Below are 26,691 nucleotides of genomic sequence, written 5' to 3'. Positions count from 1 at the left end.
TACTGTAAACTAACACACAAGTTGCTATACTTATTAACAATATTCTGCCTGTAATAAATCATTTGAAAAATAATTATAATACTGAATAATTCATCTAACAACTGAGAACAGCGTAAGCTAAGAATAACAACAAAGGAGAACCTAAAAATAGGTACACTTGTAGATGAAAGTGAGTGAGTACATTGACTTGTGCCGGCAGTTGGGTGAAATGTGAGTTTGAAGTGCACTGGATTCAGTTGGAGCAGGCAGGAAGGCAAATAGTTCAGGAGTTGGGTGCCAGGGATGATGAGTTGTGGGGTCCTGTCCAGTAGTTCAGTGGCTCAGGCCAATAGTTCAAGGGGGGCATGACAGGGGTGAGGGGAGGCGAGGTGGAGTGGGGTTAAGTTCATTTGGGGGTCCAGAAGGAGGTGATACAGAACCAGAAGAGGTCACTAAAAGGATGATACTTAAAAACTGTGTAACCCGATTGTCAAATAATCGTTTTAAATGTAATTTGCCATTTGAAGACATGTTTAACTTTTTTATTTTTTTATTATGATCAAACCGTGTCAAGAGTGAATTCACCTATTAATGAGCCTGATACACTTCTGCCTCATGAAATTAATAAGCGTTTAATTATCTAACCTACGTCCATTCTGTATCAATTCAGTTACTTTGTGGTCTACAGTTACTTCCTTATTGCCTGTGCCTGCCGTGTTCATGTGGAATCCTATGAGACCAATCACGTTCCACTGAGGTCGCAGCGCATGCTGCGTGTGTAGTCATGCATTGTCTGACCACATCTCAAAGCTGTCTACGCTCAGCAGCTGAGTCAACTCAATACGGAGATAGCACAGCGCCACACTGAAACCGAGTCGGTAATATATTGTCTGTTGTTATTAGGCAATTGTTGTTGTTGTGTAGTGTTGTTTTGTGATTCTTCGAGAGACTTGGTCAACAAATGATTCAATGTTCTAGAGTTACTGCAGGCAGTTGAGATTTGTTGTTAACTAGTGCGTGCGACGAGCACTCAGCATGTCGGGCTATCAACAGGTTGCAAACAAAGCAGGCGAGTCAGTATGAAACATTGAGTTCACGCAGGCTCATGGACAACACTACTTTATGGAGAAGATTTACTTATCTGATGGCAAATATTTTGTCAATCCACATATGCGTTTTGACATACGAATATCCGACTACAACCACACCAGGTCATCCTTGTGGCATTCAGACTATAGCCTACGCAGTGTCTGTAATCTCTATGTACATAAAACTAGGCCATTTATCCACCGAACAACTAACCTACAATACAGGATACATTACACCGTTTTAAGTTACTGTATTGGTTTGTGCTATAGCAGTCTGGAAAATTCAGGCATTCAGGACGTTTTTGGCATGTCAGTGTTGCTCAGTGTCAACATTACGACAGCAGCTGAAGGACTGGAGTGTGTTTGTGTAGCGGAGGGGGCAGGAGCGCGCGGGGGGCACCAAGGCGAGGGGGAGGGTAGTCCTGAAGGGTCCCTACCGCGACTTTGAATATTGTGTGTTTGGTGGGGATGGAGGCTTACCATTATGAAATATTTGACAGTTTATGTATGGCTAGGGGTACTGACGGATTGTAGGTGTGTTAGTATGATATGCGTCTGTGTGTGTTCTCTCATTTGCGTGTCTCACACCAACAGTTAACAATGCCCTTCTTAATGAGCGGGCGGGTGTATTCAAGCGAATTTACAACCTTGTCTAAAGACTTTGGTCTAGCATTGGGTCAGGGTTGGGAGAGGACCCATGGGTAGAACATTTCAATTCGTTCTCCCTCCTTTCACAGTCTATCACCTCATCTTCCACTTAGTCTATCCCACTTGCTCACTAGCCCATCCCCTTTTCTTATTTACTGATAAAAAGAAAATATATTGATTTATAGAAGAGTAGTTTAATCCACTCCTGCCCTCAATAATTTTTTATACTCCCTCATTTCTTATACTCTTGTCCTCCCTTCTGCACTTCTTGTTCTTAATTATCTGCTGTACTAAGTCTAGCACAATTTCTATGTTGCTTTGGATAAAAGTGTCCGCTAAATGAATACATGTAAAACTCTAAATGTAGTTACTCTACTAAATATATCTGTCAAGACAAAAGTCATTTTGTATCGCAAACCGGCAACCCTAAGTCTACCAAGCTTGACAGGTAAAATCTGTCGAAAACCAAAAAAATCTGTCAAATATTCTAAACTCTATTTTAAACTAACATAGTATGTAATCCTAGCCAGCTGTCACAGTCCCCCCCTCCTTTCTGCATGTCCTGGGCACCACAGTTCAAACTGGCCTGATAGGATTTAGAGGCCCTTGGCTTCCACTTCTGAGGTATATTAAAGAGAAAGAATCTTGAGGGGATCAGCGACACGCAAGGTCATTGTGTGGTTGGTGTGGTCAATAAGCCGTCGTTTAAGTGAAGTTGATAGGGAGATTAATAGAGACTTCGTCGTTACCCGCTTCAGCTGTGTGTTTGTTGAGTGCTTGGATGCCTACTCCACAGCATTGGAAAAGTGGTTGTCTAACCCGTATCCTCTTGACCTCCTCAGTCACCTGCGGGAAAAAGAGGTGGGGTTCATAGTCGTTTGTCACTTCTAAATGATGCCTCTCAGGGCAGGGTTTGGATAGCCTCTGGAAACAGGAAATTGAGCTGAAGTCGGAGAAACAGAGCCTGAATAATGTCACCAGTCATGGCTGTTTGCACAACCAAGTCAGTCCTCACCTCTCCACGAGGACTGTTTTGGTGGAAGTGTGTACATTAAGGCTGTGCAGTAGGCTTTAGTGAAACCAAGCTTGGGTGTGCTGGCCAACAAACCAGAAAACGTGGAAGAGAGGGGTACGAAGAGGATATGACAGAGGGTGTTCCAAGTTGTGTAGTCTGTATTGCAAAGGCATGGAGAGCGAGAACCAGTGGAGAAGGGATTGGAGTCGTTTATCTCTAGGAAGGATGGGAAACCGAAACGGGATGAGAGTGTGCGAGGGAGATAGAGAAAGAACAAGGCAAGACAGAAGGGCTGAACTAGTCGTTATTGTCTGTCATATCGTTAAAGAGGCTCTAAGTGTGTTTCCTTTCAGCAAGGAAATGTTTCCTGCTCTCTCTCTCCCTCTCTCTCTCTCTCTCTCTCTCTCTCCTTCTCTACCTCTCTCCCTCTCTCCCTCTCTCCCTCTCTCCCTCTCTCCCTCTCCCTCTTTGGACCCTGTGTCTCTCTCTTGACCTTATGTTGTGTTGTCCTCCATCTTGAAAGGTATAATAGGAAATATTTTATCAGTAAAAAAACATCTATAAACAAAATAAGCTATATATACATAAAATAAGCTAATGAGGTCCTCTGAGAGTTCTTGTTGATAAGAGAAACTTGAATTATGACAGCTCAGTGCCAGTAGAGTTATTTAAATTTTTTGGAGCGATCCGCTACTTTACAGCCAATTATGTTCCAGCGGTGATGTTTTGTTGGCTTATTTCGTGAAACAACTATCAATCGAACTCGAGCTGGGGGAAGCACACAAGTTCAAACTAAAATTGGGGGTGCTGTTTCTCTATCTCACTCACACTCACTCACTCTCTCACTCTCTCACTCACACACATACACACACACACACACACACACACACGTACACAGTTATTTGGAAATGTGTATCTGTTCACATGGTTGGCTGGACAATGACTTCATATCCTGACCCATAAAGCACAATATTTACTAGAAATAGTAGACTGCTGATTTCAGTTCAAATGGGCTAGAATTTCTACTAGATTTCAGATTTCTTTCAGATTTATTGCAGATTTATTGCAGATTTATTCCAGTTTGTTACCTCTATAGAACCATTTAAAATGGTTGACAAACCACCAATAGCTACTTGAGTCTTTATAGTTGGTCAAGTACCCTATTCCAACCAACAGTTTCTCAGGCTTATCCCTTGGGACAGGAAGTCATTGATGTATTGTGATTGTAGTGAGGATCTGCTGTCTTCACAGTTACCCCGAGGGACTGTTGGTCTCGGCTGCTCACCTCTAATAAATGTCACAATGATTAATTGTTTCTCCCCTAGGCCGGGAGAAACCTCTTTCCTAACCTTTAGACAAACAGCATTGGAAGCTTCTCTTTAGTTGTTTAGAGGCAAATACCATGTCACATATAGACTTGATAGATACACGTGTATTACTAATTGCAGCTACAGTCAAGTTTACTCTGGAACAATGTATGAATGTGTTTTTTCTTCTCTGTCTGTTTCCTTACTAGTTTCCTGACAAGTCGGGAATGGATTTTAAGATGGACATGAGGTTTGGGGACTCTCATTCCTAAAAAAACATTTGCACTCACTCACAGACACACACACAGACACCCAACCCAATTTAATACGGCTCCATGGCTACTGATACCACTGGCAGAGAGGAGACTGGGAGAGTTGGCTGGGTGGCATTTCCTGATGAAGGTTTCCAGGCAACTGCAGAGCAGCAAAAAAACGGTATGTGTTCAAAATATAAACAAATTTGAAATAAGTCTTAGTTTTGAGGGAAATGACACTTTGTGATTAACTAGCTGATACTTCTAGCATTTGTCCTTAACCCTTACACCCCTCCTCAATACTGTGTTCCTACAGTTTTGGCCTAACATTTAATACCAATTTCTAACATTGCAATTCCTACGCACCTACAATGGTTTTACTATATTTATTGCAATGTAGTTACAGTAAATGTAAATGTTTAAAGACCAATTCTGGCCTCATCGGTTAAATATCTAGTTAGTAAAGTGTTTCTGATGATGATAGTTTTGCCAATCTCTGCCACAATGAATCAATCCCCCATATATGGAAATGGAACATACAAAATAAAAAAGGGCCTAACAATGGCTCGTGTGCATTTAGTAGATTGAGAATCTAGTGAGCTGAGATCTAGTGTGCATTAGTGTATGAGCACATCTGTGCCAGTGTCTGCATGTGTAATAGGTTTGCCGCCCAAATGTGGACCTCTATCTCTAGGCTCCTATGCTGTCCTTTCTCCTCACCATCAAATGCCTTCAAGAGTTGGAAAGAGGAAAATAACATCACATTATGCAAATATTAAATGCATTATGAAGTGTTATGCTTGAATAAATATAAGCTTCACTGTCCTTTATGGGTGTACTGCGATTACTGTACTAACCATGTGGGCCTTGAGCCTGTAATAAAGTTTATATATATATATTGCCTGTCAAGGCTTTGACAACCACACTGTTTCTTGTCTATGATTGTAAATAATGTTAATATAACTCAATTATTTCATAGTTGTTTGCTGTTATTGTTAGTGAGATGTAATTTCATTTGATCAGGGTTGTTGAACATTTTTTTTTTATCCCATAATTCACTTTGTTTCTCAGACATGAGTAGCAGGCCAAGCTCCGCCCCCGTGGACACTTCCTCCTCTATAGAGCCTGTGGCCCCGCCTCCCCAACAGAATGCCTGGGTCTTATTTGATGAGAAGCCCTGGCTCTCCCCAGTTCCTCAGAAGCAGGTGAAAGGTATGAACCCGATGCATTCTGTACATTTTGCATTCACAGAGGAAAATCGTTTTGTGTTGAAAATGTTTACGGCCAAACAATGGTCAGACAGTGCTTCCTGTTACCCTCTCTGATGAATGTCTCTTCCCTTTTCACCACTATGGTCAGTAAAGGATATTAGCACACAAAATGGTGGAAATGTCTCTGCTTTATATTGCATATTTCCCACATACTCCCACATTTTAATGGCGGTTCCCGGACGCCCGCAAATTGTATACAATATCCCGGCAATCTTTTATTTGTATTTTGTAGACCGAGCGAGAGCTCGATGGTCATTTTTAATGACCATGAGGGGGGGGGGGGGGGGGGGGGGAGAAGGAGGAGGAGGAAGGGGTGCGCAGTAACCTTTCGGAAAAAGATTCTTACAAGTATGGGGTCTGAGTTCTGTATAAATAAATAAATTACCATGACCAACAAGTCACGTAGAAATTCTCTCCAATCAGATCAATCCTCCAGTTTCGCTCGGCCAATGTAACGGTTGCTTGTCGCTGCCAGGGAAACGCTGATAAACGTTGCCGCTGGTTTATTTGTGGAATGGGACCCAAGACCGAGCGGCCTTTCTCAAGCTCCTGTTATGTAACAGTCAGTGGCAGCAACATGAGGGAAACCAAGACGTTTCCATCAGGACACACTAAGAGATGGGAGGACTTGTGGGAGTGGCCTGAGGTGACCTGTCTAGAGAGCCAATCAGCAGTGTAGGAAAGGGAAGAAGTTGGAGGACGACATGTATTCCCATTTATTCCCCTTCCACTCACTCGCACACACACAACATATAGAGAGATGTACATATTCGAGGTTTGATGCAAAAACCTCTTTATTCATCTCCGGCGCTGAAAGGATAAAGGGATTCTTGTTGTCTACTTTTTCTACCCTTTCACCCTCCCTCTTTCTGTCAGCCTCCATCATTACAGTAGTTGCGGTTTGGCATTTGGAGGGGCTAACTTGTAATGGTTTTGGCCTCCACCTCTAAATGTTCAGTTTCTTTCTTTGTCAGCTACATCCTTCTCTGCATTCTCCACTGGTGGTGGGCATAGGGTTCTCCAGCGATGACCACCGGCAAGGACAAATGGCGGTTGTTGTTGATCCAGTGAAACGGGGGGTTTTGATCAATGCGCCCTGCTTGGCGGCTTTAAGCCACAAATTCCCACAGCCAGCCCCAGTGCCAGTGCAGGATTGGCAGGCCATAGTCGACACCAACACGCCTTCCAGCTAAGGTCAATCCCATACCAGCCCAGTCGGTGGCAGAGCAGGAAAGGGTTATATTTTTACTTCCTTATATTTATCCGTTACAGATATTTGGCAGTTTCATATGGAATAACACCATTTGCCGTTCGGATTATGATAAATTGAACGAAATGTAGAAATGGAACCTAGGAATGGAATGGAAGATGGTTCAAGATATGGAATTGAGCCCAGATGCAGAAAAGGAATTGAGCGTCCACCCATTTAGGGCACCTGTATTATGACGCATTCAGTCGGTATGTTATGTTTTCTTTGCAACAAAGCCTGTGTACATACTTAAAATAAAGGAGTATTAAAAGTATATAAAACATTGTACCTTCTGTCATGAAAATCCATGAATGAACACTACTAAGATCTGTCCTTATAGCTTCTATTCAATGTCATGTTTTTCTTTTGCCAGGTTACTGTAGCAAGGAAAGCTTTGCTCAGGGAGGTTATCACTCTATTGAGAATGTGCAAAATTCTAGCGTTCTAAATATGGAGCCCAGGCCGGTTATTACTAACCCAACATTCTATCCCATATCGTTGTCCCTCATTATACTTGCCAGTCAAGGCGATGTATGCTTCTGTTCTGTTTACTCCTGGCCTTAAGCACACACAGCATTCAATATTTCAGGTGGAGCTTCATTTTAATGGGGGAAAGTTTGAGACTTGAAATCAATGGCGTGTCCAGTGCTTCGATGTATGTGGTGATTTCAAACAATGGTTTTCTTTACCATCTGAGCTACATAGGTGCGTGTGTGTTTCGTATTAGCATAAACTTGTTTTGTCTGTGTCTTCCTGTCAGGTCCCAGAACCAGCTTGTGTTCATTGGCCAGTTTCTGGAGTGCCGGGCCCTCCTCTGAAAGCACCTGGGCCACCCAATCAGAATTGAGCTCAGTCAGCATGGGGGCATCGTCCTGTGACCTGCCCTCCCTAAACGCAGAGGACACCCCCAACGGGACGTCATCACGACCACAGTCACGCAGTAAGCACACACACAAACACAAACACATACTGTGTTATCCAATTGAAATCTTTGCCCCTCGGGTGTATTCTTTCAGACAGGAAACAGACTAGGCTAATTCAGCCCGAAGGAGTAGAATGCCCATTCTCAAACACACGCACACACACAGTGCACACACACAGTGCACACACACAGTGCACACACACACACTTCAAACACCACCCACTCCTCTGACTCTCTCTCTCTAACTCAGCATTGACACACACTTGAAGAACCACTCCCTCTCTCCACACACTGAGAAAACAAAGAGGGGACTAAAATCCAGAAAACCCCAGGGTCCAAATTCTCTAATGGGTGGGGTAGAAGAGGACACACTAGAGTGAGGTTTCTGTGTAGTGTGTGTGTGTGTGTGTGTGCTGCTGCATTTGCGCTTGTGCGTGCACAGGTGGGTGTGTCAGGTGGGTGTGTCAGGTGGGTGTGTCAGGTGGCTTTCTGCTGTCTTCTCCTGACTGCAACAGCAGTAATGATCTTGGATGCCGGATGTCTGATCTGGACGTCTGCGCAATATCTGCTTGATGTATAGACTGGACGATATATCAGAGAGAAGTTACTGTCTCTTTACATATACACATATATACACATACACACAGTTTGCTAGGATATGGAGGTTAGAGGGGGAAGTGTCTTGACAAGTTTGATTTGTGACATGTTATGGGATTCTCTTCAGAAGCTATGGGTTTACCGCATAGAAATCATCTTCATAAAACTGTCCCACACCCCACACTCACGTGAAACCCACTGGCGCCCACACACCTCACACATGCAGGAAAAAAGGGATTGTGGTCTGAAATTTGCCATATCCAAATATACATATACATTAGTGTGGTTCTGTGTGTGTTTTAAAGTTTGAATCAATAACTGTATGGAATGAGAGGGACTGAAAGTAAATCTGCCATATATGGCCAGAATTATAGGCTCATATGCTGGAAAGGTATTAAAGTTAAACAGTTTGGAAAATATTAATAGTATCCAAGTGAATGCACCAGATAGTGTAACAGTTAACTGATTCATTGTTTTCATATTTGTAATCATGCTGTTACGTTAACACGTGCTGTAATTGACCCAGGTTTGGCCAGTGTCCTGTTGTAAACAGCCTGGAGTGCTTGAAATACAGTAGCTAGACTGACATCTGTTTTCACCCCTCAATCACAGACGTGACATATGGCTTCCAAATGGTGAGGTTGTGTGTCACAGCTCAGAGAAGACATGCTGAAAAGACAGCAAGCTTAACACTCTTTTTGTTTTTTTGCGTGACCCATGGTTCACCCCCACTTCCTGTCATTCAACACCTGTTGTTGTCACACATACTGTCTGGCAAGAGGTTGCACCCACATCATTGTTTCATGTTGCACTGAACTTAGATTTTGCTGCACTGTACTATGCTCTACCGTAATTACAAAATAACAGAACTGTAGCTGAGATATCGCTACTTTGCATTGTGGCTAGTGAACAGAGACCTTTCCGTGGCTGTGACCACCGAAAAACTGTTAGAACTATGCTCTTGGGGGACGTTCCAGAAGTGGTCATTAGCTTGATTTACGAGCATGTAGACATCAGGACCTGAACTCCCCTGCACCCATCAGAGACTGGTAAGCTGCTTAGTGCTAAATCCCCTCCTACACCCCCTAACCTTATGGCGACGACTCAACTACCACTACCCTGAGATATACACACATCCTTACACAATCTTGTGTATCTGCAAGCAGTCGGAAAGAAAATAAAACGGGTTGACTTTAGAAGGACAGATAGCTCCACAGCTTGGAATTGGTGAGGGAAGTACAGGTTGAACAGCCAAAAGGAGAATGAAAGAAGCAAAGGTTATCGATTTAAAAGACAGATTACTCCTGTCGACAGGCTGTTTTCCACAGATGGTCAGGTGAGAGGAAGGTAAGGAAGCAGGAGAAAAGCAGCCTTCACATGAGGTGCAGGCAGAAGCTCTGAAAGTGGTGGTCCAGAAATGAGGAAGTGACGATTAACAAGGAGAAGGGTGAAGAGGTGTGAGGAAAGAAGAGAAAGAAAGAAAGAAAGAGGGATAGGGAGAAAAAGGGAGTGCCAAAATGTTGGTAGAGACAAGTGGGTAGGCTGCAGGTCCGCACACGCCTCTGTTCAAACATGCTCGGTGACTGGTTAAATCACATGACTTTCTCAAAGCACAACGGGGCAAGAGGGAACTCTTTTCTAGCCTATAGTCAGCATATACTCACACACACAAACCAATACACTTCTCTGCTTACCGCTTCCTGGTGAGTTCTGTTCAATTTTCTCAATGGATTTGCTATTTTTCTTCTTCTTCTACTCATTGTTTGAATGTACACGACTGGTGTGCTCATGATTGTGTATGAGAAAATGTGTGTATGTGGACATCTGTTTGTGGCTTTGGGGAAATGTGAAGTATAACGCCATGACAGTGAAGAGGAGCAAGGGTGCACTTTACTTTGGAGAGGAGTGTGGCAGCATGGGGAAACTATGGATGGCTTTTCTTTTGATACTTGTCCTTGAGGACGGCAAGAAAACATTTTTCTGTGAGGACAGGACTTTTTCAATATCTTACCAATTCTGTTTTAGTTACAGTATACAATTTTTTTTCATGAGTGGTACTTCAGGTTGACTGAACTCGGAACCAAACAGAAACTGCTGGACATGCAGTTTCATATCAGCCACCAACTGTTTAGTTTCCTTATTAGCTGTTTCCAAGAATGGTTAAGTTTGTAGGCTAGCATGAAAGACCGGTTTGTACAGATTATTTTGTTTGTTTTATATTCCTAAATGCCGCCTTATTGAGTTTTTGGAGCTTTCCCACTCGTGCCACTGTAAATCGCAGAGCTTTGTAGGCCTGCATTGTTGTGAGACATACCCAGATAAGCTGGTGCTTAGCAACACCGACAAGCCTTTTCGACAAGATTCTCAGAGAAGTTTTGTTCAGTAAAGCTCTCCCAATCCCATTAAGCACAATACTCCTTTTTTTTGCTCTTGCACTGGCCACCAAAGTTGTGTGTTTATGTGTAGACACGTGCGTGTGCAGAAGTGCGCGAAAATTGTGTGTGCACTCACTGCACAATAAAGCCCAAACTAGTCAGGATTAGATATGAATTACCTTCTTTGTTTGGCAGTTTCACTGCCTCTGTAAGTTTCCACTTTCCCCAGTGCTTTCCCAGAAGCATCCCAGTCCCTGTACTTCTGTCCTGTCTCCCCGTGCCTCAACATGAAGAGACCTGCAAACCCTCCTGACCGCTACAGAGGGAGTCTAGTTTGCATATTTCTGCTATGTAGTCTCTAGCACTTGAAAGACTATCTCCCCTCTTCCTAATAACGGTACTCAATAAAAGCCATCACTTCTCAGTTGTCAATAACAAATCCTCAGCTCATCTTTTCCTTTCACATACTGTGTTTGTCCTATTCCGTTCAATTAAACTGGTAAGGAGATTTGGTGAGTCAGTGACGAGTGAAATCATCTGAAAAGAATGATCAGGTAACAGGCTTAATGCACCCGTTGTGATGGTTTCACCTGAGAGTTTCCCCTGGTGTTTTTTCCCCAAAGAGTGTCAGTGTAAGTCAGTTATCAACAGAGTTTTGGAGTCCTCAAATGGCCTTGGGTGTTGTGTGGGTATAGGTGGGGCTCTACTTGGTCACCGTGCATGCTTGTTTGCTGGGTGTGTTTGTGCACAGTGCAGGCATATGTCATGTATTTAAGTCCCTGTGCAAATAATATATCTTCCTGTGTGGTTTGGTGTGTTTGGGCCAAAGTGTGTGTGTGTGTGTGGTATTCAGCGATTGCATTAGTGTACCCCACTTGTAATTAGTTTCCCACCCTCGTACAGGCCTCTGACGCGCTTCCCCAGCTGAGTGTTGTGCTCCTAGAGAGCGTATTCATCCAGTCCCCCCCCCCCCCCGTTTCTTTGTTAGATTGGTGAAAGACACAGGGGAACGTGGAACAGACCACCGGCGCCTAGCAACAGGTAAAGAAGTGTGCTTTCACTGGGAGAAAGACGGCTACTTTCTGCAGAGATGGCCAAAATGGAGAGAGTTCTAATGGATTGAAGCCATTCTGTTCGTAAAAAAATGAAGCATTGAAAGTAGAAACAAACTATTTCTCCAAAGGTCCTTGAGAAAGCGACGAACGTGTAGAGAAGACAATGGCGGCACTGTCATGGTCAGGTTTTGAGATGTTTAATCTAGAATGGTATATCAACACTTTCTTGTTTTAGTGTCTGTTTTAAAGTAGACATAGAAAGAACGAGGAACATTTACGGTCGAGCTTGACTCCGATGGTAAACACTGCATAGGTACTTAAAAAATAAGAAAAACTGCGACCAGATATGTTTCTTCTTTCGTATTACCAGTTCTACAAAAAAAGCTGAAGGACGATGCAAACTGACTTTGTGCGTGTGTATTGTTACTATGGTGCATATGAGTAAGAGTGTCATGAAAAGGGCTTACTTTAGAAGAGTCCATGTTTGCTGACACATGCCCCTACACCAACCCTCTTAGTCAGCATAGCTGTTGTGAAGACCAAAACACACCCACATGCTCCATGTTGATGCTTGCTCCCAAATTGGCACAGAGGCATGCTCTGCACACACACACACTGTACATACACATCAATATACACACATAGTTTTAGTAGTTTTTTGGGGGTGTTATGGAGGCAGCATGCGCTGTTTTGACCACAGTGGTTTAACATGTCTCCCGTTGAGAAATAGATGAACAGTCCTTTTTACTTTCCGGGACCAAAGGGTGCACTTTTTGTGTGGTTTTATAGGGACATTAGGCTTGTGTGTGTGTGTGTCTGTGTCTGTCTGTGCCCATTGAACTGTCTTGTTTGTTGCCAGCGTGTCGTGGCTTGTCAATGGAAAATCCATCATGGTTTCGCTTTATGTTACATTTATGTTTCTTGGAATCATATTGGTTGACTCATTTGGTAAAGAGAAGAACAGAGATCTCGATGTTGAAACAGGATGTCTTCATTTCCCAATTTTGACACCAGTAATTCATGTGCATTTCTTTTTCTTTTGACAGATTCCTCCGTCTTTGCAGATGATGAAGGTATAGACATGGACTCCACAAGCTGGACTTCCAACAACAAAGAAATACTTGGGCCTTCGAAAACCCCCTTCAACCACCGCTTATCCACCTGGGTAACCTTCGACGATGACGAGGGGCAGCCCCATCAACAGCGCCCTGAGATGCCGTCTCATGTCAAACTGGACAGTACCGACCACAGCCCTCTCCAGGATGGCAACAGCAACCTCATTGGAGTCCCTGAACGGAACCAGAAACAAAACCATGCTTGTGAGCTCCGTCTGTTGGGTCTCACACCAAATGGTTCCACAACAACAGTACTTGACCCACTTCTTAAGAATAGCACCCCCTACAATAAGAAGAACCCGTTCCTGGATGAAGAATTAAACAATCTCCAGCCCTCTCCCATCAACCCTTTCAGCTCCTACTTTGATTGTAAACAGGATCTGGGCGGTACTGAGGAAATGCGGTCGACAACGGACAGTAAAGGCACAAGTCTGGAACAATCGTGTTCCCTTTCACCGTTCTTCAAATCCCACAATTTCTATGCCCAACAGGAGCCCACTTTCTTCTTCCCCTCCAAGATTGAACCCGCCGGTGGGAGCCGGAGGGGAGAAGGAGGACAGACGCTGGTCTTTGACCGTCCTTCCCCAGACTGCCTGGACTTAAACCCACTCAAGAACCTTCACATCTCCGATCCGGACGATCCAGGAAGCCCAACCATTCCCGATGACCCGTCGGAAGAGGAGGAGGAGGAAGGCAGGCCAGAGGGAACAGAGGTGGAGACCCCGTACCAGCCAGACCACATGAACCCCAGGGAGGGCTGGACCATGCTCCTCCGCATCCCGGAGAAGAAGAACATCATGTCTTCCCGCCACTGGGGACCCATTTACGTCCGTCTGTCCGACGAGGGAGTACTGCAACTCTTCTACGAGCGGGGTCTGGACAAACCCTTCCGGACCGTCGCGCTGAATCCCAACCTCGAGGTGTCAGAGCATCGCCTCCAGAGCTATGAAGAGACGAGCAGAGTCCACACTCTCAGCGTGGACCTCGTCCAATACCGCGAGAGGAAGCGCCTCCAGCCAAAGTCTTCCGTCGCCCATCAGCCAATCCGCGAGCAGCTGGTGAAGCTGGGCACCACTTGCTACCAAGACTACCTGAGCTTCCGCCACGCCGTCGTGGAACTGCTGCGGCGGTTGCCGTCGGCGGCCTCAGCGAGGGGATCTCCGGGGCTCACCTCGCCCTTCGGGAGCGGTCTCTCTGAGGAGGAGATCCAGGTGGAGGTGAGGGACGACTTCTACGGGACCGTTGGCGAGGGAGACGGGAGGATTCGGGAGCAGTTGGTGATCACGCGTGTGCACGTCCTGGCGTTCCTCTCCGGGTCCCCCGGCTGCAGCCTGGGACTCAACGACGTTCAGGTAGGCCTCCAATTGGGAGTGTGCATAGCTCTGGGGTGAGGTATTCTTAGTTATTGAGGCTGCATAAATAAAGAGGGCAGTACATACGAAACACAAACGGTAACTACAAACCAGTGCCTGGCGTATGGAGCAATTCATCTATTATTTGGCTAATGAGTTGGATTAAATGTGTTTGAATTCTAAACTTTGGAGAGGAACCCTGGTTTCCAGGTCAAAGGGAAAGAGGTGGTGTCCAGACATGACATCATCCCCAACAGCACGACCAGGTGGATCCGCTTACGGGACTGGGAGCTGAACGACGAGCACGCCGACGAGTTAAACTTCCTCTCTTCCCACGCCGTCACCTTCACCCCTCCATCCTGTCGGCGTTTTGAGCTGCTCCGCTTCCGTACGGCCTTCGCCGAGAAGACCCTCCCCTTCACACTGCGCACTGTCGCCACTATCCGCGGAGCGGAGATCACCCTCCAGTCTTGGCTGCTGATGTCACAGGGCTTCTCCTCCAATCGAGACACACTCAACCTGATCCCCTGCGAGAATGTAGCGGTATGGCCCATGATGTGATATCGGCTCACAATGACATGGCAATAATGTACCACAACAGCTCATTTCTTTTTGCCTTTATGATTTGCACGTTTTGAATCCGTGCACCTGAAAGTTAAAAATAAGAGTAATAAGTTTGTTAACTGACGTTGTTGACCATAGAATCTAATTGTGACTTTGAATGCCCAATCTCGTAGGTGCGTTATCCCATTCCAGAGATCTGGGCCAAGAACTTCAAGCGGGAGGGGGTCATGGGAGAAAGGTCACTGAAGGCCCGTTTCAACAAGGGGGCCAGCTTTGGCACAGCAAGCACTTCAGGATCTGAGCCTGTGATGAGGGTCACACTGGGAACGGCCAAGTACGAGCAGGCCTTCAAAGCTGTGGTGTGGAGGATCAACCGCTTACCTGACAAAAACTCAGGTGAGGAACGGAATGTCTGCGATGTTCAGTCTCAGTGACAGCCATCAGGGCAGCCCCAAAGAGGCCCAGATCAGTTCTACTGTCAGAGCTGTCGGCAGATATGATCAATTTAAACTGCCACCGGTATATTCTATTAAAATCTCTGTCAGCTGTTGTTGCACCTTTTCTCAGTCCTTGAAGCTGTCATCCTAAATATCTGACGGATATTTGACTGTTTATTACAATTACCAATGTGACTTAACCCCATTTAGGGGCATCACTAGATGTTAGTGGTCTCAATTTCATATTTCTGGCAGGGGCACGCCAGTGAGATGATAAACATTGATCTGTTGCTGCTGTCACATCCATGCTCAGGCTCTGTCAATAGTCCTCGCCAGAGGGGCTGTCAATGAAATGTGTGTGTGTGCGTGCACATGTGCACACTAACTCTCTGCGTTGGTATGTCTGTTAGAACGCCTGTCCCTGTAGGCCCATCTCAATAGTCGTCAGCATGACTGCCTGCTCTGTTTGCTGATAGGCTAGACAAAGCCCTAGCTGTCACAATCGGTTACCTCACAAACCCAATAGGGCTGTCCTCTCTTTTGTAGGGCCCTCTCCCCTTTTTGTCTGTCCTCTTCTCTCCCCCTTCTTCTCTTACGCTACAGTGCCAAGCCTGCCTCCCCATTCCTCCTCTACTAAAACGTTCCTGTTTCTCCTCCCTCTCTTTTGTGAGCCCTGTCTGTCTGTGTTGCCCTGTACTCGATTTGGTTCTGGTCTTTTGTTTGTTCCATGCCATGTCTTTCTTTTTGTTCAGTCATCCTTTTCCTCTCAGGGCATTTATCTGTGATATTTGCCTGATAAGGTATGCTTTTAAGATCGTAGTAGCTTCAGCCATACACTGAAACAGCCTCTGCATGGCCTCGCAATGCCCGGCGCTCTATTTGATTGGTAGTATCAAAGTCATCCAAACAGCCCAATGCTTCCATGAACCATGTTTCCCCCCCCCCCCCCCCACCCCTCTTGTCCAGCACTGGGTCACCCTCACACCTTCTTCTGCCGCCTGGAGCTGGGCTCAGACAGGGAGGTACCAGACACGCTGCAGAAACACCTGGAGGTGGAGTTTGACATGCCTGCAGCATCCGCTTCCAAAGCCACGATCCGCTCCCTCTCGGTCGGGGAGAGAACTGACGTGAAGAAGTGGGTCAGCTACAGATCGCACTACTATTACCAGGTACCTGTGTGTGGGTTTGTGGGTTGGGGCGGTGCAGACGAGGGAGAGACATTGTGCATGTGTGACGTATGTCATACCTTGTGTGTGTGTGGATATATCAAGTTCTAAAGAAGGGGTCTGCCTTGGGCTTGGGTTCAAAGGTCTCGTAGTTGAACAGTTACTTTTCTCTCTCACAAGCACTGGGCGTCCACCTCAGCCTTCCGTCTCCGCTGCGGGAGTCATCTTCTCTGTTTACAGTTTAAATATTGTTATTAGAGTTCCATCTGTTTTCCCATAAACGGTTGTTGACACTGTGTGCACCAGCACAAACGGCAATCAACCTAACAACCGTGGTTGGTTATCTGTCAGGGAATCTGAGACTAGACAGACCTATATCTGAAGTTAGAGCATCAACAAGACATTTGAGATGACCTACTGTACTTGTGTTTATAATAGTAGAGTGCTTTCATGAAGTGTCACTAATGGCAGATGGTTTCCACAAGTTCTATTGAGTGGCAGGTGCTGGTCTTAGCCAGGTCAGAGCAACAAAGATTACTTTGAGGTCAAACCTCGGGTGTGCCAATGTTTATACCTTCACTGCCCCCCACCTGAAGCAACTTGGGCTACACTAGGTCACTTCGGAAAGGTTTTATATATTCCTCTACAGTGCTCTCCCACCTAACCTACCTGCATCGTCGAAGTTCATTTAGCACCACTGGAAATAAAGACATAAGTTATGAAATTTAAAGAAACAGACCGAAAAAGCAGTACATATTGATAATAACGGCTGTGTTTGTTGGGTAAGGTTTGTTGGTTGATATGAGCTGTTATTGCCACCTTGTGGTTACAAATCTAACTTCAACATTATTCATACAACATATTTTAACTCTACTTTGCACATTTTACCTATACAGTTAGGTCCATAAATATTTGTGTCTATTTACCAAAACGTATTCAAGTTACAGTTAAATTATGAATACGGGCTTAAAATGCAGTCTCTCAGCCTCAATTTTAGGATATTTACATCCAAATAGAAAGGAGGGTTTTTAAGGGACCAAAAGCGATTGGACAATTGACTCAAAAACTGTTTCATGGACAGGTATGGGATATTCTTTTGTACATATTTCTTCATCAATTTTAGGGAAAAGGTCTGAAATGGATTCCAGGTGTGGCATTTGCAGTTGGAAGCTGTTGCTTAGTATGATCTGACTCTATAATCTGTCTGATAATATTCTCAGCATTATTGTAAATCAAAGTATATCCTCTCCCTCTTCCTACAGGTCCCCATAGAGCAGAAGAGAGACAGCATCACTGATGGCAGCCCGACACAGGACCAGCCTGGAGAATGTGCACAGCAGTGAAGAAGAAAAAAACGGGACTGTCTGGACACAGAAATGGGAGCTTAGAGCAGAAACCAATGGTTAGATGGATGTCAGAATGGACAATGAGAAGAAGGGGAGGAGGGGGAGTCACTTTTGCACTTTGAACTTCGAACAGCAGGACTGGAGAAGGATGCCTTTGTGTTTAGACTCACCTGAAGGTAGTCTAGAAAATTCTGAGGGTTCTATCAAGGTTCTTGATTCGATCTGTTGTTTCTTTGTTATACAGTCCACTTGGTGTTACTGAGAGAAGCTGGTTGTTTTATGCGACAATTAACTTATTTCGAATGGATCCAAGTTGTCTGGTTTCCCCACAGGGGGGTGTCACGTGCCAGGGAGACGTTGCTGAGCAGAAAGTCACCTTTGCTTGTGATCAACCAATTGGATGCTTTCAACAGATGGAAAGGAATTATGAACTCTATGTGGTGACGGAATTGGTTCTAGTGTTGCTTCATCTCGTTCCCAGCCTTACTGTAGAATATAGTACATGTGTGTCAGTAACTCATCAGGTTTACGTAATTCAAGGGATCATGATGAAAATGACCTTGGTTCTTTAGTCAATAGGTAATTAGTCTTAAAATGAGTTAAGAGATGACAGGCAGAGTAACTAAAACTAAGCGGATATTGCAAAACAATTCTATGCAATAAGTTTAAAGGTTAAGATTGAATTCTTCAATCATTTGAGTGGACTAAAAATTCATCATTCATGGACAGCTATATCTCCTGTGTTCTAAAGCCTTCCTCGAGAACGTCAGTGTGACTGTTTAATTCTTCCTCTGGAAACAAACTAAAAAGTTACTTGTGAAATAATGCCTTAACACTGTAAAATCCTGAATCCTCTCATTTCAAAATGGTCAGCATGTGCTTGAATAGTTGTAATAGTTGTAAAAATAAATTCAGGTATTTGTTGTGTAAATTTGACATGTAATGTTTAATGTCCATCTGCTACTAATTTGTGTAAGATACTGTATGAACAGCTGCCCTTGAATTTATTAAAGGTCTACAAATGGATGTTAACGGGTATTTTGCACTATTGTTGCTAACTTGACAACCTGCATCGGGGCAAAATCACCTACCATGCCAACTTTGATGTCAATAAAATGAGTCTTACATGAATAACTAATGACAACTAAAAGTTTTATTTCAAAGAAAATAAATGTACTGTTATCTAAATTTTGATTCACAATTCCAGGATATTTTGTAGAGATAAGAATAGGAAGAGCTATGTCAACATTTAAACAGGTTTCCTAAGGCATTCCCATTAACTAAACAGACTGGCTGTCCAGTCTTTAAAAAATGCATTGGGTGAAGATCTGAAATTGCCATTGAGCTCCACAATGTTAAAACAGCAACTGATAATGTATGTTAAAATGAACTTTAACCACAAAGGTAAGCATCATAAAATGTACACAATTATAGCTTGGCAATGCCTAATGTGTTCAAGCTAATGGATATAGTCACAATTTAATAACAAAGGATATTCATTCTTTGTGATTTCGAATTTTCCTGAGCCAGAAAGCAAGCAGAGCTTTAGCATAGCAGGTATGCTCAACAAAACCATATTTAGGCCAGCACGATATATCTCAACTGAGTGCTGTTGAACTTTTGTAAATTCTCAAAAAAGAGTTGGCGAGGTTTACTTGGACTTAACGGCACATGGTTTGGAGCTCTGGAACCTGCCAATGACTAGTTGTTCTCGGTAGAGCTGGGCCTTGCTCCGACAGATGCCCATCTTGCTCAGCAATAAAAAGACGTCTGTGTGAAAAGCCCGTGTAAGGATGGCATAGAGGAATGGGTTGGCACAGGAGTTCAGGGGGTAAATCAGCACCAACAATACCTGTTGGGAAAAAAGATGAACAAACAAATTCAGTGAATAAAAAGTGGAAAATGAATCCCCCTTAGATAAGTGATAATATGAAAAGAAATGCACAGTGCTGTAAAGTCATCAAACAGGGGATACTGTTGTCTATATACTCTTTTAAATATGAAAAACTTGAATCATGAATTGTTCGTTTAAAACCACAAAAAAGGCAGACCTTGGAATCAGTAACTGTGATGAGCGGTCGGTGCAGGGTAGCAGAGAGGCCGTAAAAAGAAATCGGGGCCAGGCATAAGAAATTGGTGAAAATAAGTACAGCCATACGTTTAGCCATGCTGGCATCTCCTCTGCTGGACTGGTGCTGTGGATTATGGACCATGCAGTAGATGTGCACATAGCAAACACACACCACCATGAACGCCAGTACATTGACCACTAGCCCGGAGACCACGTAGATGCGAGCGGCATGTGTCTCAATATCCATGGGTAGACAGATGCTTACCCTCTGGTAACTGCTTACACCGACTAAGGGCAAGAAGGCTTGCAGCAAACAGAGAACCCAACCCACTAGCATCACCACCAACGCATGGCGTAGCCGCAGCCGGTGTTGTGGGCTCATGGCGAAGATAATGACATGCCAGCGCTGGAGGGTAATGGCTGTCAACGTGTAAACGGAAAGCTGACTCGCAAAGACGGTGAGCGCCCCAGCGAGGTGGCAACCAGGACTCGTCTGCCAGGCAATGGCATAGTGGTAATACTGGGAGCGCGTGTACCAGTCAACGGAGGCAATGAGCAGCAGGTACATCCCCATGCAGAAGTCCGCAAATGCCAGGTTGCAGATGAGGAAGCGAGTGATCGTCAGCTTGCTGTGGCTGGACAGCAGAATGAGCAACACCAGAAGGTTAGCCAGGATGGCTAAGGAGCTAACGACCCACAGGGACACCCTGAGGAAGCCCAGGCTCATGACGTCTTCACAGGGGTTGAAGGCATCTGGCTTGGGGAGGCAAATGACACCCTGGTCCAGCTTGTCGTCGTCGCACAGGGTGTAATCAAAGCCTTCATCCAGATGCTCTGTAGGAAACTCCACGAAAATGTCCTTCATACATTCCTCCGTTAGACAGTCGTAGGTGTCGTAGTTGTACTCGTTGTATGGACTGACGGTTGCATGTGGACGGCTCCTGTTGATCTGATGCGGATCCAGGGAAACAGACCTCAGACTCTGGTACTCCACAGATGGAGCCACTGCAGACCTCATGGATATCTGTTGTACTCCACCATTGGTCAGATTGCAAATACCTAGCTCCACATGTCTAAAATATCAGAGATGACAAATTATAAGGGTTTACAGTCCAATAACTGAAAGTTCCATTACTTTTTGTAAAGAAAAATTCCATATTCCATCCAAAAGATTGGATGGAATTTAATTGAATCCATTTGGATGCATCTGGGTTTGTATTTTTTCATCCTGAAACACTCAATTGAGGAACACATTTTTGTTAAAGTCAGTTTGACCCAGTTTAAAAATGAAATGATGAGTCCAGGTACAGAGGCACTTCACTCTACCGAAAACGGCGCACACACACACACACACATACAAATACACGCCGAAACAGGAAAGGGCCTCATCAAATTGTGGCCATAAAGTTTGAAGGACATAACTGTCTAAAAAGACATTTTCTGCTTCAGCATTAACTAGTGCAGCGCCAGTAATGCAGCCAGTGATTATGATGTCGCTTAGTTGATTTGGTGACCAGGACCAATGTTGCGGTGAAAACTTGTCAATCCATATTCTGTGTTTTAAAATGTTCTTATTAACTTTATGCTTTTGTATTTGTTTACCTCCCAGCTGCTGAATTAAACTACACCAACTACAGAGGCACCTCCCATGCATTTAAATCAAAGTTTGTCAAAGGTTCTGATGACGCCAACAACATCTTTGTGGAATTCCATTAAAGCAACATTGGAGCACATTGTGGTCAGATGAAAACTAGAGATGTGTTCTGACTTAGACCAACTACATTAAAGAGGAATAATGCTACTACTCCTGTCCCTCCTCCTTAATTTTGTATAGCCACACTCTAACGCCCCCCAGGCCCGTATTCCCTCTTCCTAGAGGAATTTGCAGATTTGAGTGCTGATCTTGTGACGTGTACTGATAACATCCTAATTATGGGGGACTTTAAAATTCACGTAGATGACCTAAAAGATTCTTTAAGTGAGGCCTTCACTGCTCTCATTGATTCCACGGGCCTCACAGGTGCTTTCCAAACCTACCCATCTTCACTCGCATACATTAGATCTTACACAGGGAATTGAGATTACCGACCTTTTTGTCCACCCTCATAATCCTACATTATCAGACCACTGCCTGGTTACCTTCAAAATGGAACTATGCCAGAGCCCTGGAGGCACTCAGAAGATGTCTACTAGCCATGACATAACCCCAAACACAGCTCTGGAACTGGCTAGTATTCTACCAGCAGCACTAGAGGCACTTTATGTCCCAAATAAATCACTAAATACAAAAACTAGGGATCTGAATTTGGTTCTTCAGCTATCGCTAGACTCCCCACTCAAACCCAGGAAAATAAATTGGCTCCATGGTTCTCAGAGGAAACCCGCACTCTCAAAAAGTCCACTAGAAAACTAGAACGTAAGTGGCGTACCACTAAATTGGAGGTTTTCCGCCTGGCCTGGAAGGACAGCCAAATGGAGTACAAGCAAGTCCTCATCAGGACTTCAGATCAGAATACTTCTCTAAGTTGATTAATAAAAATCATCCCACGCTAAATTCCTATTTGATACCGTTACAAAACTCACTAAGAACAGTACACATGGTGTTAGTACAGATCTCTCTCCCAATGATTTTCTAGAATTCTTCGACCACAATATCAATACAATTAGGGACAAATTACAAACCAGCCCTGGATGAATGGCCATGAACACTGAATTTTCCTGTACACCAAGCACGCTGCATCTTGAGGCTCTCACCCTATTTCTGTGGAAGCTTCATAAAGCTGATTGATTTTTGATTTGACATATGGGTATACATTCATCTAATTTCTTTGATTAATTAAATGTCTAGTAAATTCTGTAACCAACAGTAACTTATAAAATATAATGGCAAATTGTGCTGATGTATTTCCTTCACGGTTGATAATAGTAATTAAACAATGTATTATACACCAGTTGAAGACTATAGGTCTTTCCAGCCTCCAGGAATTTGGCAAGATTTTTCTCTCCATCAAGTGGCATGATGCATGCAATGATAGGGCAGCCATGCATCTCTTAAACAAGAGTTGGACTACACTTCAATAGTGGTGTATTTCTTCACCATTATAGTACATTGGAATTAGTTGGGAGGTGCAATCATTGGAATTTCCTTAAGGTAACCCAAAACCATTGGAACTATTTAGGATGGACTTAAATGTGTACATTTCTGCAGGATAAACACTGAATGTGTAAAGAAGACCTTTTGCAAACAGAAGTTTTTCAGGATATTTTCTTAAGAGGCAGGCTATAAAATTGATGCTTTCTGGAACAAACCTAAAAAGCAGGATGCAGAAGAATCTGCATGCAAAGTAGAGCGTGGGAAACCTCTGACGGCATGTGGAACTCACCCTCTCCACCGTTTCATCTTTTGGAGTCCGCAGCAGTGGCTCGGGTAGGTTAATTGAGCACTCTGCAGATGCTGAAAGGCTTCGAGGGGTGGTAGTTTCTTAAGGGCCCAAGTGTTTTCAGCTAGAAGTTTCTCAACAAACTCCAGCCCTATTGATGGTAAAATGCTCACTCTCGACTCTGAAATGTCTCTAGCAAGACAAAGAAGGAAAGAAAATACAGTAGAAAACAAAACATGGATATTCTAAGGAAACCAATAAAAGGTAACTGTTGTTTTTCAGTTTGTACACAGCCTTACTGTGTCCTTTGGCATGCATTTATGTTTGGATTCAGAAAGCTTATTTGATTGTTTGATGAGCTGCTGCACACTACATTGACAAATGCATTTTCACAAATGTATCACATCACTGTTAAACATGTTTGAAATGTGTGCATATACTTTATTGGAGCAGTTTGTTAAGATAAGACACTAGATTTCTGATAATGCATTTATCTCTAACACTGAGCCAAAACATACTGTATGAAGTCAAATTCTGCTCAGGTTGCCAAATACTTACAAAATAACAGGGCCACTGATCACACCAGCAAATGCTTTCTCATCCATTCTTACCAAATCCACATTTCTTTTAAGATTCCTGAAAAGACAGTATTGCAAGAATGAGTTTGAAAGTCTGTGGGACGTAACAAAAAGTACAAAATAAGAAAAATTGAATTGTCAGGCTCGTTGGAGACATACACTTCCTCCAGTCTGCTTTCATTGAACGCAAAGGCCTGAATCTCAGTCAGTCCATTGCGATTCAGCATCCTGCAATAGACCAAAAGTTCAGTGCACAAGTCGCTTCATATGATGTAACATTGAACATGCACTGAGCGCCCATTATTGTGGCTTTAGCTTCAAGCAATGATTTAACGGAGATAAATACTGTTTTAAATGTAGGTTACAAACATTCATCACTAAAGCTGGAGGTCCCACAGGCCATGAATTCAGAAAGTATTCACATTCCTTCACTTTCTCCATATTTTGAACGGAATAGAAAATGAAACATAATAAGCCACAGCAAGACAAATAGAAAATATGTTTGTGTGCTATTCAGGAAATATTTTGGCTTCGTCAGGAATTTTCACAATTCTGACAAGTTGCCGAGCATGTCACTGCCACCAAACACCAACACGTTTCACAACAGTAATGCTGATAAGCACGTCCTGGTTTTCGCAAGATAAAGTGCTTGGTTTTATTTTTCTTCCTACACTCAAAGTCAAATCCCCTTTACTCTGTCCATCTATAGTGACTTCTGTCTCCTCTACCATGAAGTGCCCAATGGTGGGCTGCAGATATGCAAGTCAATTTAGCAGATCATCCCATCTCTGAAGGTCTGGTTAAGTGGCCAGAAGATTTTTTTGTCACCCCCAGGTCTGGTTATTTAGTTTTGCAGGATGGGCAGCTCAGGTTTCCAGCCTTTGGTTGGGGAAACTTTCAGTGCTTTTGCACTGTTTTCTTCCCACAATATTTGTAATTCATTTTAAATTCAGTCTTTCCCAACAAAATGGGGAAAGGAAACAAGTCTGAATACTTTCCGAAGGCAATATTAATCAATCACAGGGACCTTATATTTAGACTTCAGAAATCCTATAAATGCAACAACAAATTGTGCTCACAGGGTTATGGTGGACTCAGAGATTCCATTGAATGCGTTGGCAGGTAGTACAGTTATAAATGGATTGTCTGAAATATCCCTGTGGGGAAAGGGATTTGATATTTTATGAAAACATGTATTATCTATTTTCCGTGTCCCTGTTTAGATTGTTTGATACCATATGCGTACAGTGACCTTGTTACAGGATTTCTGCAACCAACAACCAATCCGTGTCTATTGTATAATTGTGAGACAGGTTGGCACAGGTTCATATAAAAGCATCCATATATACGTACAAGATGAGTTCTTCTTGGCTGGAGTGAATGTGTCCCAGTTCGGGGAAGGAGAGAAGACCTGTGTTGGAAATCTCCCTGCATAGAAACCAACATATTAGTGTACCACATATAAACTTAATGGTCTTTCCATGACAAGTGGTCAATTTCTCATTTAGTGGATTTTAACACAGTGGCCCAACTTGTTGACTTTGTATAATTTAACTGTCAACTGTTCACAAACTCAAAAGACCAAATGAATATCTACTTACAGATATTTTAAATGGGGCAGGTCCTTGAATGCCTCCCTGTCAATGTGTGACAATGTCCGGAGGCTTCGTATTTCTCTGTGTGCGACACAAAGACATAAGCAAGTAGACATACTAACTCAAACACACTTCAAACGTATACTATCCACAAAAAAATTAAAATTGTATTTGGAAAAAGTGTGGACTAAGGGTATTATTAAATAAATAAAAGGGATTTTATAGATTTGGCAAACCTGATGATCAGTGAACATTCATTAGTAAAACCTGAACATTTACTACACATTAGTTGATTAAATGAATTACAGGTGTAGTTTACTATATGTATCAAGTTCCTTTACTCAAATGACATGAGGCAATTCATTTAATTTGTAAACTTTACTTTTATGGTTTTACGGGGTACAACAGTTGAAACAGTCTAATAAAGATGCTGTGTGAAATGGTATTAATTACTCACATGTGAGAGGCTTTGGGGAGGTTGTGAAATGAGTGTCTGTCCAAAAGCTTGAGTGATTCATCATCAAATATATAGCTAAAGATATCAATGGAAAAATACAAATTGATCGTTATAAGCCAATCACACAAATGTTGTGTATTATTGGCATTAGTTCTAGTTATCCATAGCCATCCATAATGATTCAATAAAACAAGACAAACATACTTTTCCATACAATATCCATACAGATGAATTGATTGTCCAGATTTATTTTTACTTACATGTGGGAAATATTAACCATGTTAGCAAAGGCATCTGGGGGTATTGAGGAAAGCCTTGTCTCTTCAAGCCATCTTTTCATAAAATAGTAAAACTTAATCAATAGAGCAGTATTCACTAAAGATTAATACAGCCACTAAAGCACTAAATCAAATATGAACAGCTGAGTAAGCGATTTGAACTGTATTTGAATGTATTTGTTGTTGCAATTAGACTTACAAATGAGTTGTGCTTGGATGGAATGAAGGTAAGACTTCTATCTTGAAACATGAAATCGTTCGGATATCCCAATTTGTGCAGTCGCAAAAAGGCGGACAGAATCCAAAACTATCTGAATTCATAATTGATAACATGTACAACAAGAGTAGCTTAGATAATATATTCATTTTACTATGTAGTTTCCAAGAAGAGACGTCCACTTGCAAAAGTAGAGAGGTTGCGCATGAAGACTCAGCGTGCACCGGGATTTGCAACCCCATGCAGGGTGGAGGGAGGGGGAGGGGGGCGAAGGGTAGGTAGGGGTAGGGTAAAACATCAGCCAGCCAGTGAATGTTATTACAGAATAGCCCAACTGTTCGCATTGTCTTTTGCAAAATGGTATAAGCGCATTAG

General features: G+C 43.3%; 2 protein-coding genes across 4 annotated transcripts; one reads left to right on the top strand and one right to left on the bottom strand.

The window, feature by feature from the left end:
• The first annotated feature begins 763 nt into the window (after positions 1–763).
• ston2 (stonin 2) lies at positions 764–18,868 on the top strand. 3 transcript variants are annotated; one of them, XM_047013718.1, is made up of 9 exons: positions 764–857; positions 4,247–4,472; positions 5,363–5,503; positions 7,572–7,751; positions 12,807–14,227; positions 14,438–14,770; positions 14,965–15,187; positions 16,195–16,397; positions 17,657–18,868. In XM_047013718.1, exons 2-9 carry the CDS (start codon positions 4,373–4,375, stop codon positions 17,735–17,737), a joined length of 2,682 nt encoding a protein of 893 aa, XP_046869674.1. In that variant the 5' UTR covers positions 764–857; positions 4,247–4,372; the 3' UTR covers positions 17,738–18,868. The 3 variants fall into 3 exon arrangements, with proteins under 3 accessions (XP_046869674.1, XP_046869689.1, XP_046869682.1); XM_047013733.1 differs by lacking the exons at positions 764–857; positions 4,247–4,472; positions 5,363–5,503; positions 7,572–7,751 and adding exons at positions 9,865–10,033; positions 11,694–11,746 and having other exon boundaries at positions 17,657–18,865; XM_047013726.1 differs by lacking the exons at positions 764–857; positions 4,247–4,472; positions 5,363–5,503; positions 7,572–7,751 and adding an exon at positions 9,872–10,033 and having other exon boundaries at positions 17,657–18,864.
• A 127-nt stretch (positions 18,869–18,995) lies between these two features.
• Positions 18,996–26,462, bottom strand: LOC124462162 (thyrotropin receptor-like). The gene is made up of 11 exons (XM_047013746.1): positions 26,299–26,462; positions 26,082–26,153; positions 25,822–25,896; positions 25,371–25,445; positions 25,123–25,197; positions 24,849–24,926; positions 23,929–23,997; positions 23,750–23,827; positions 23,195–23,383; positions 19,792–20,884; positions 18,996–19,592 (listed from the first exon to the last, which is right to left on the bottom strand). The coding sequence occupies exons 1-11, from the start codon at positions 26,430–26,432 to the stop codon at positions 19,392–19,394; spliced, it is 2,139 nt and encodes a 712-aa protein (XP_046869702.1). The 5' UTR covers positions 26,433–26,462; the 3' UTR covers positions 18,996–19,391.
• Between the last annotated feature and the right edge of the window lie 229 nt (positions 26,463–26,691).

The sequence above is a fragment of the Hypomesus transpacificus genome, chromosome 3 (assembly GCF_021917145.1).
Source record: "Hypomesus transpacificus isolate Combined female chromosome 3, fHypTra1, whole genome shotgun sequence".
Classification (NCBI taxonomy): Eukaryota; Metazoa; Chordata; class Actinopteri; order Osmeriformes; family Osmeridae; genus Hypomesus; species Hypomesus transpacificus.
Note: the sequence above shows the minus strand (reverse complement) of the source record. Positions and strands in the feature narration are given on the sequence as shown.

Coding starts and splice junctions, on each gene's coding strand:
- ston2 (XM_047013718.1), top strand. CDS start 4,373: ATGGCTACTGATACCACTGGCAGAGAGGAGACTGGGAGAGTTGGCTGG. Junction 5,504..7,571: donor TCCTCAGAAGCAGGTGAAAG/GTATGAACCCGA, acceptor TCTTCCTGTCAG/GTCCCAGAACCAGCTTGTGT. Junction 14,228..14,437: donor TGGGACTCAACGACGTTCAG/GTAGGCCTCCAA, acceptor CCTGGTTTCCAG/GTCAAAGGGAAAGAGGTGGT.
- LOC124462162 (XM_047013746.1), bottom strand. CDS start 26,432: ATGTTATCAATTATGAATTCAGATAGTTTTGGATTCTGTCCGCCTTTT. Junction 25,446..25,821: donor CTCCCCAAAGCCTCTCACAT/GTGAGTAATTAA, acceptor TGTCGCACACAG/AGAAATACGAAGCCTCCGGA. Junction 25,198..25,370: donor CTGCCCCATTTAAAATATCT/GTAAGTAGATAT, acceptor GTTTCTATGCAG/GGAGATTTCCAACACAGGTC.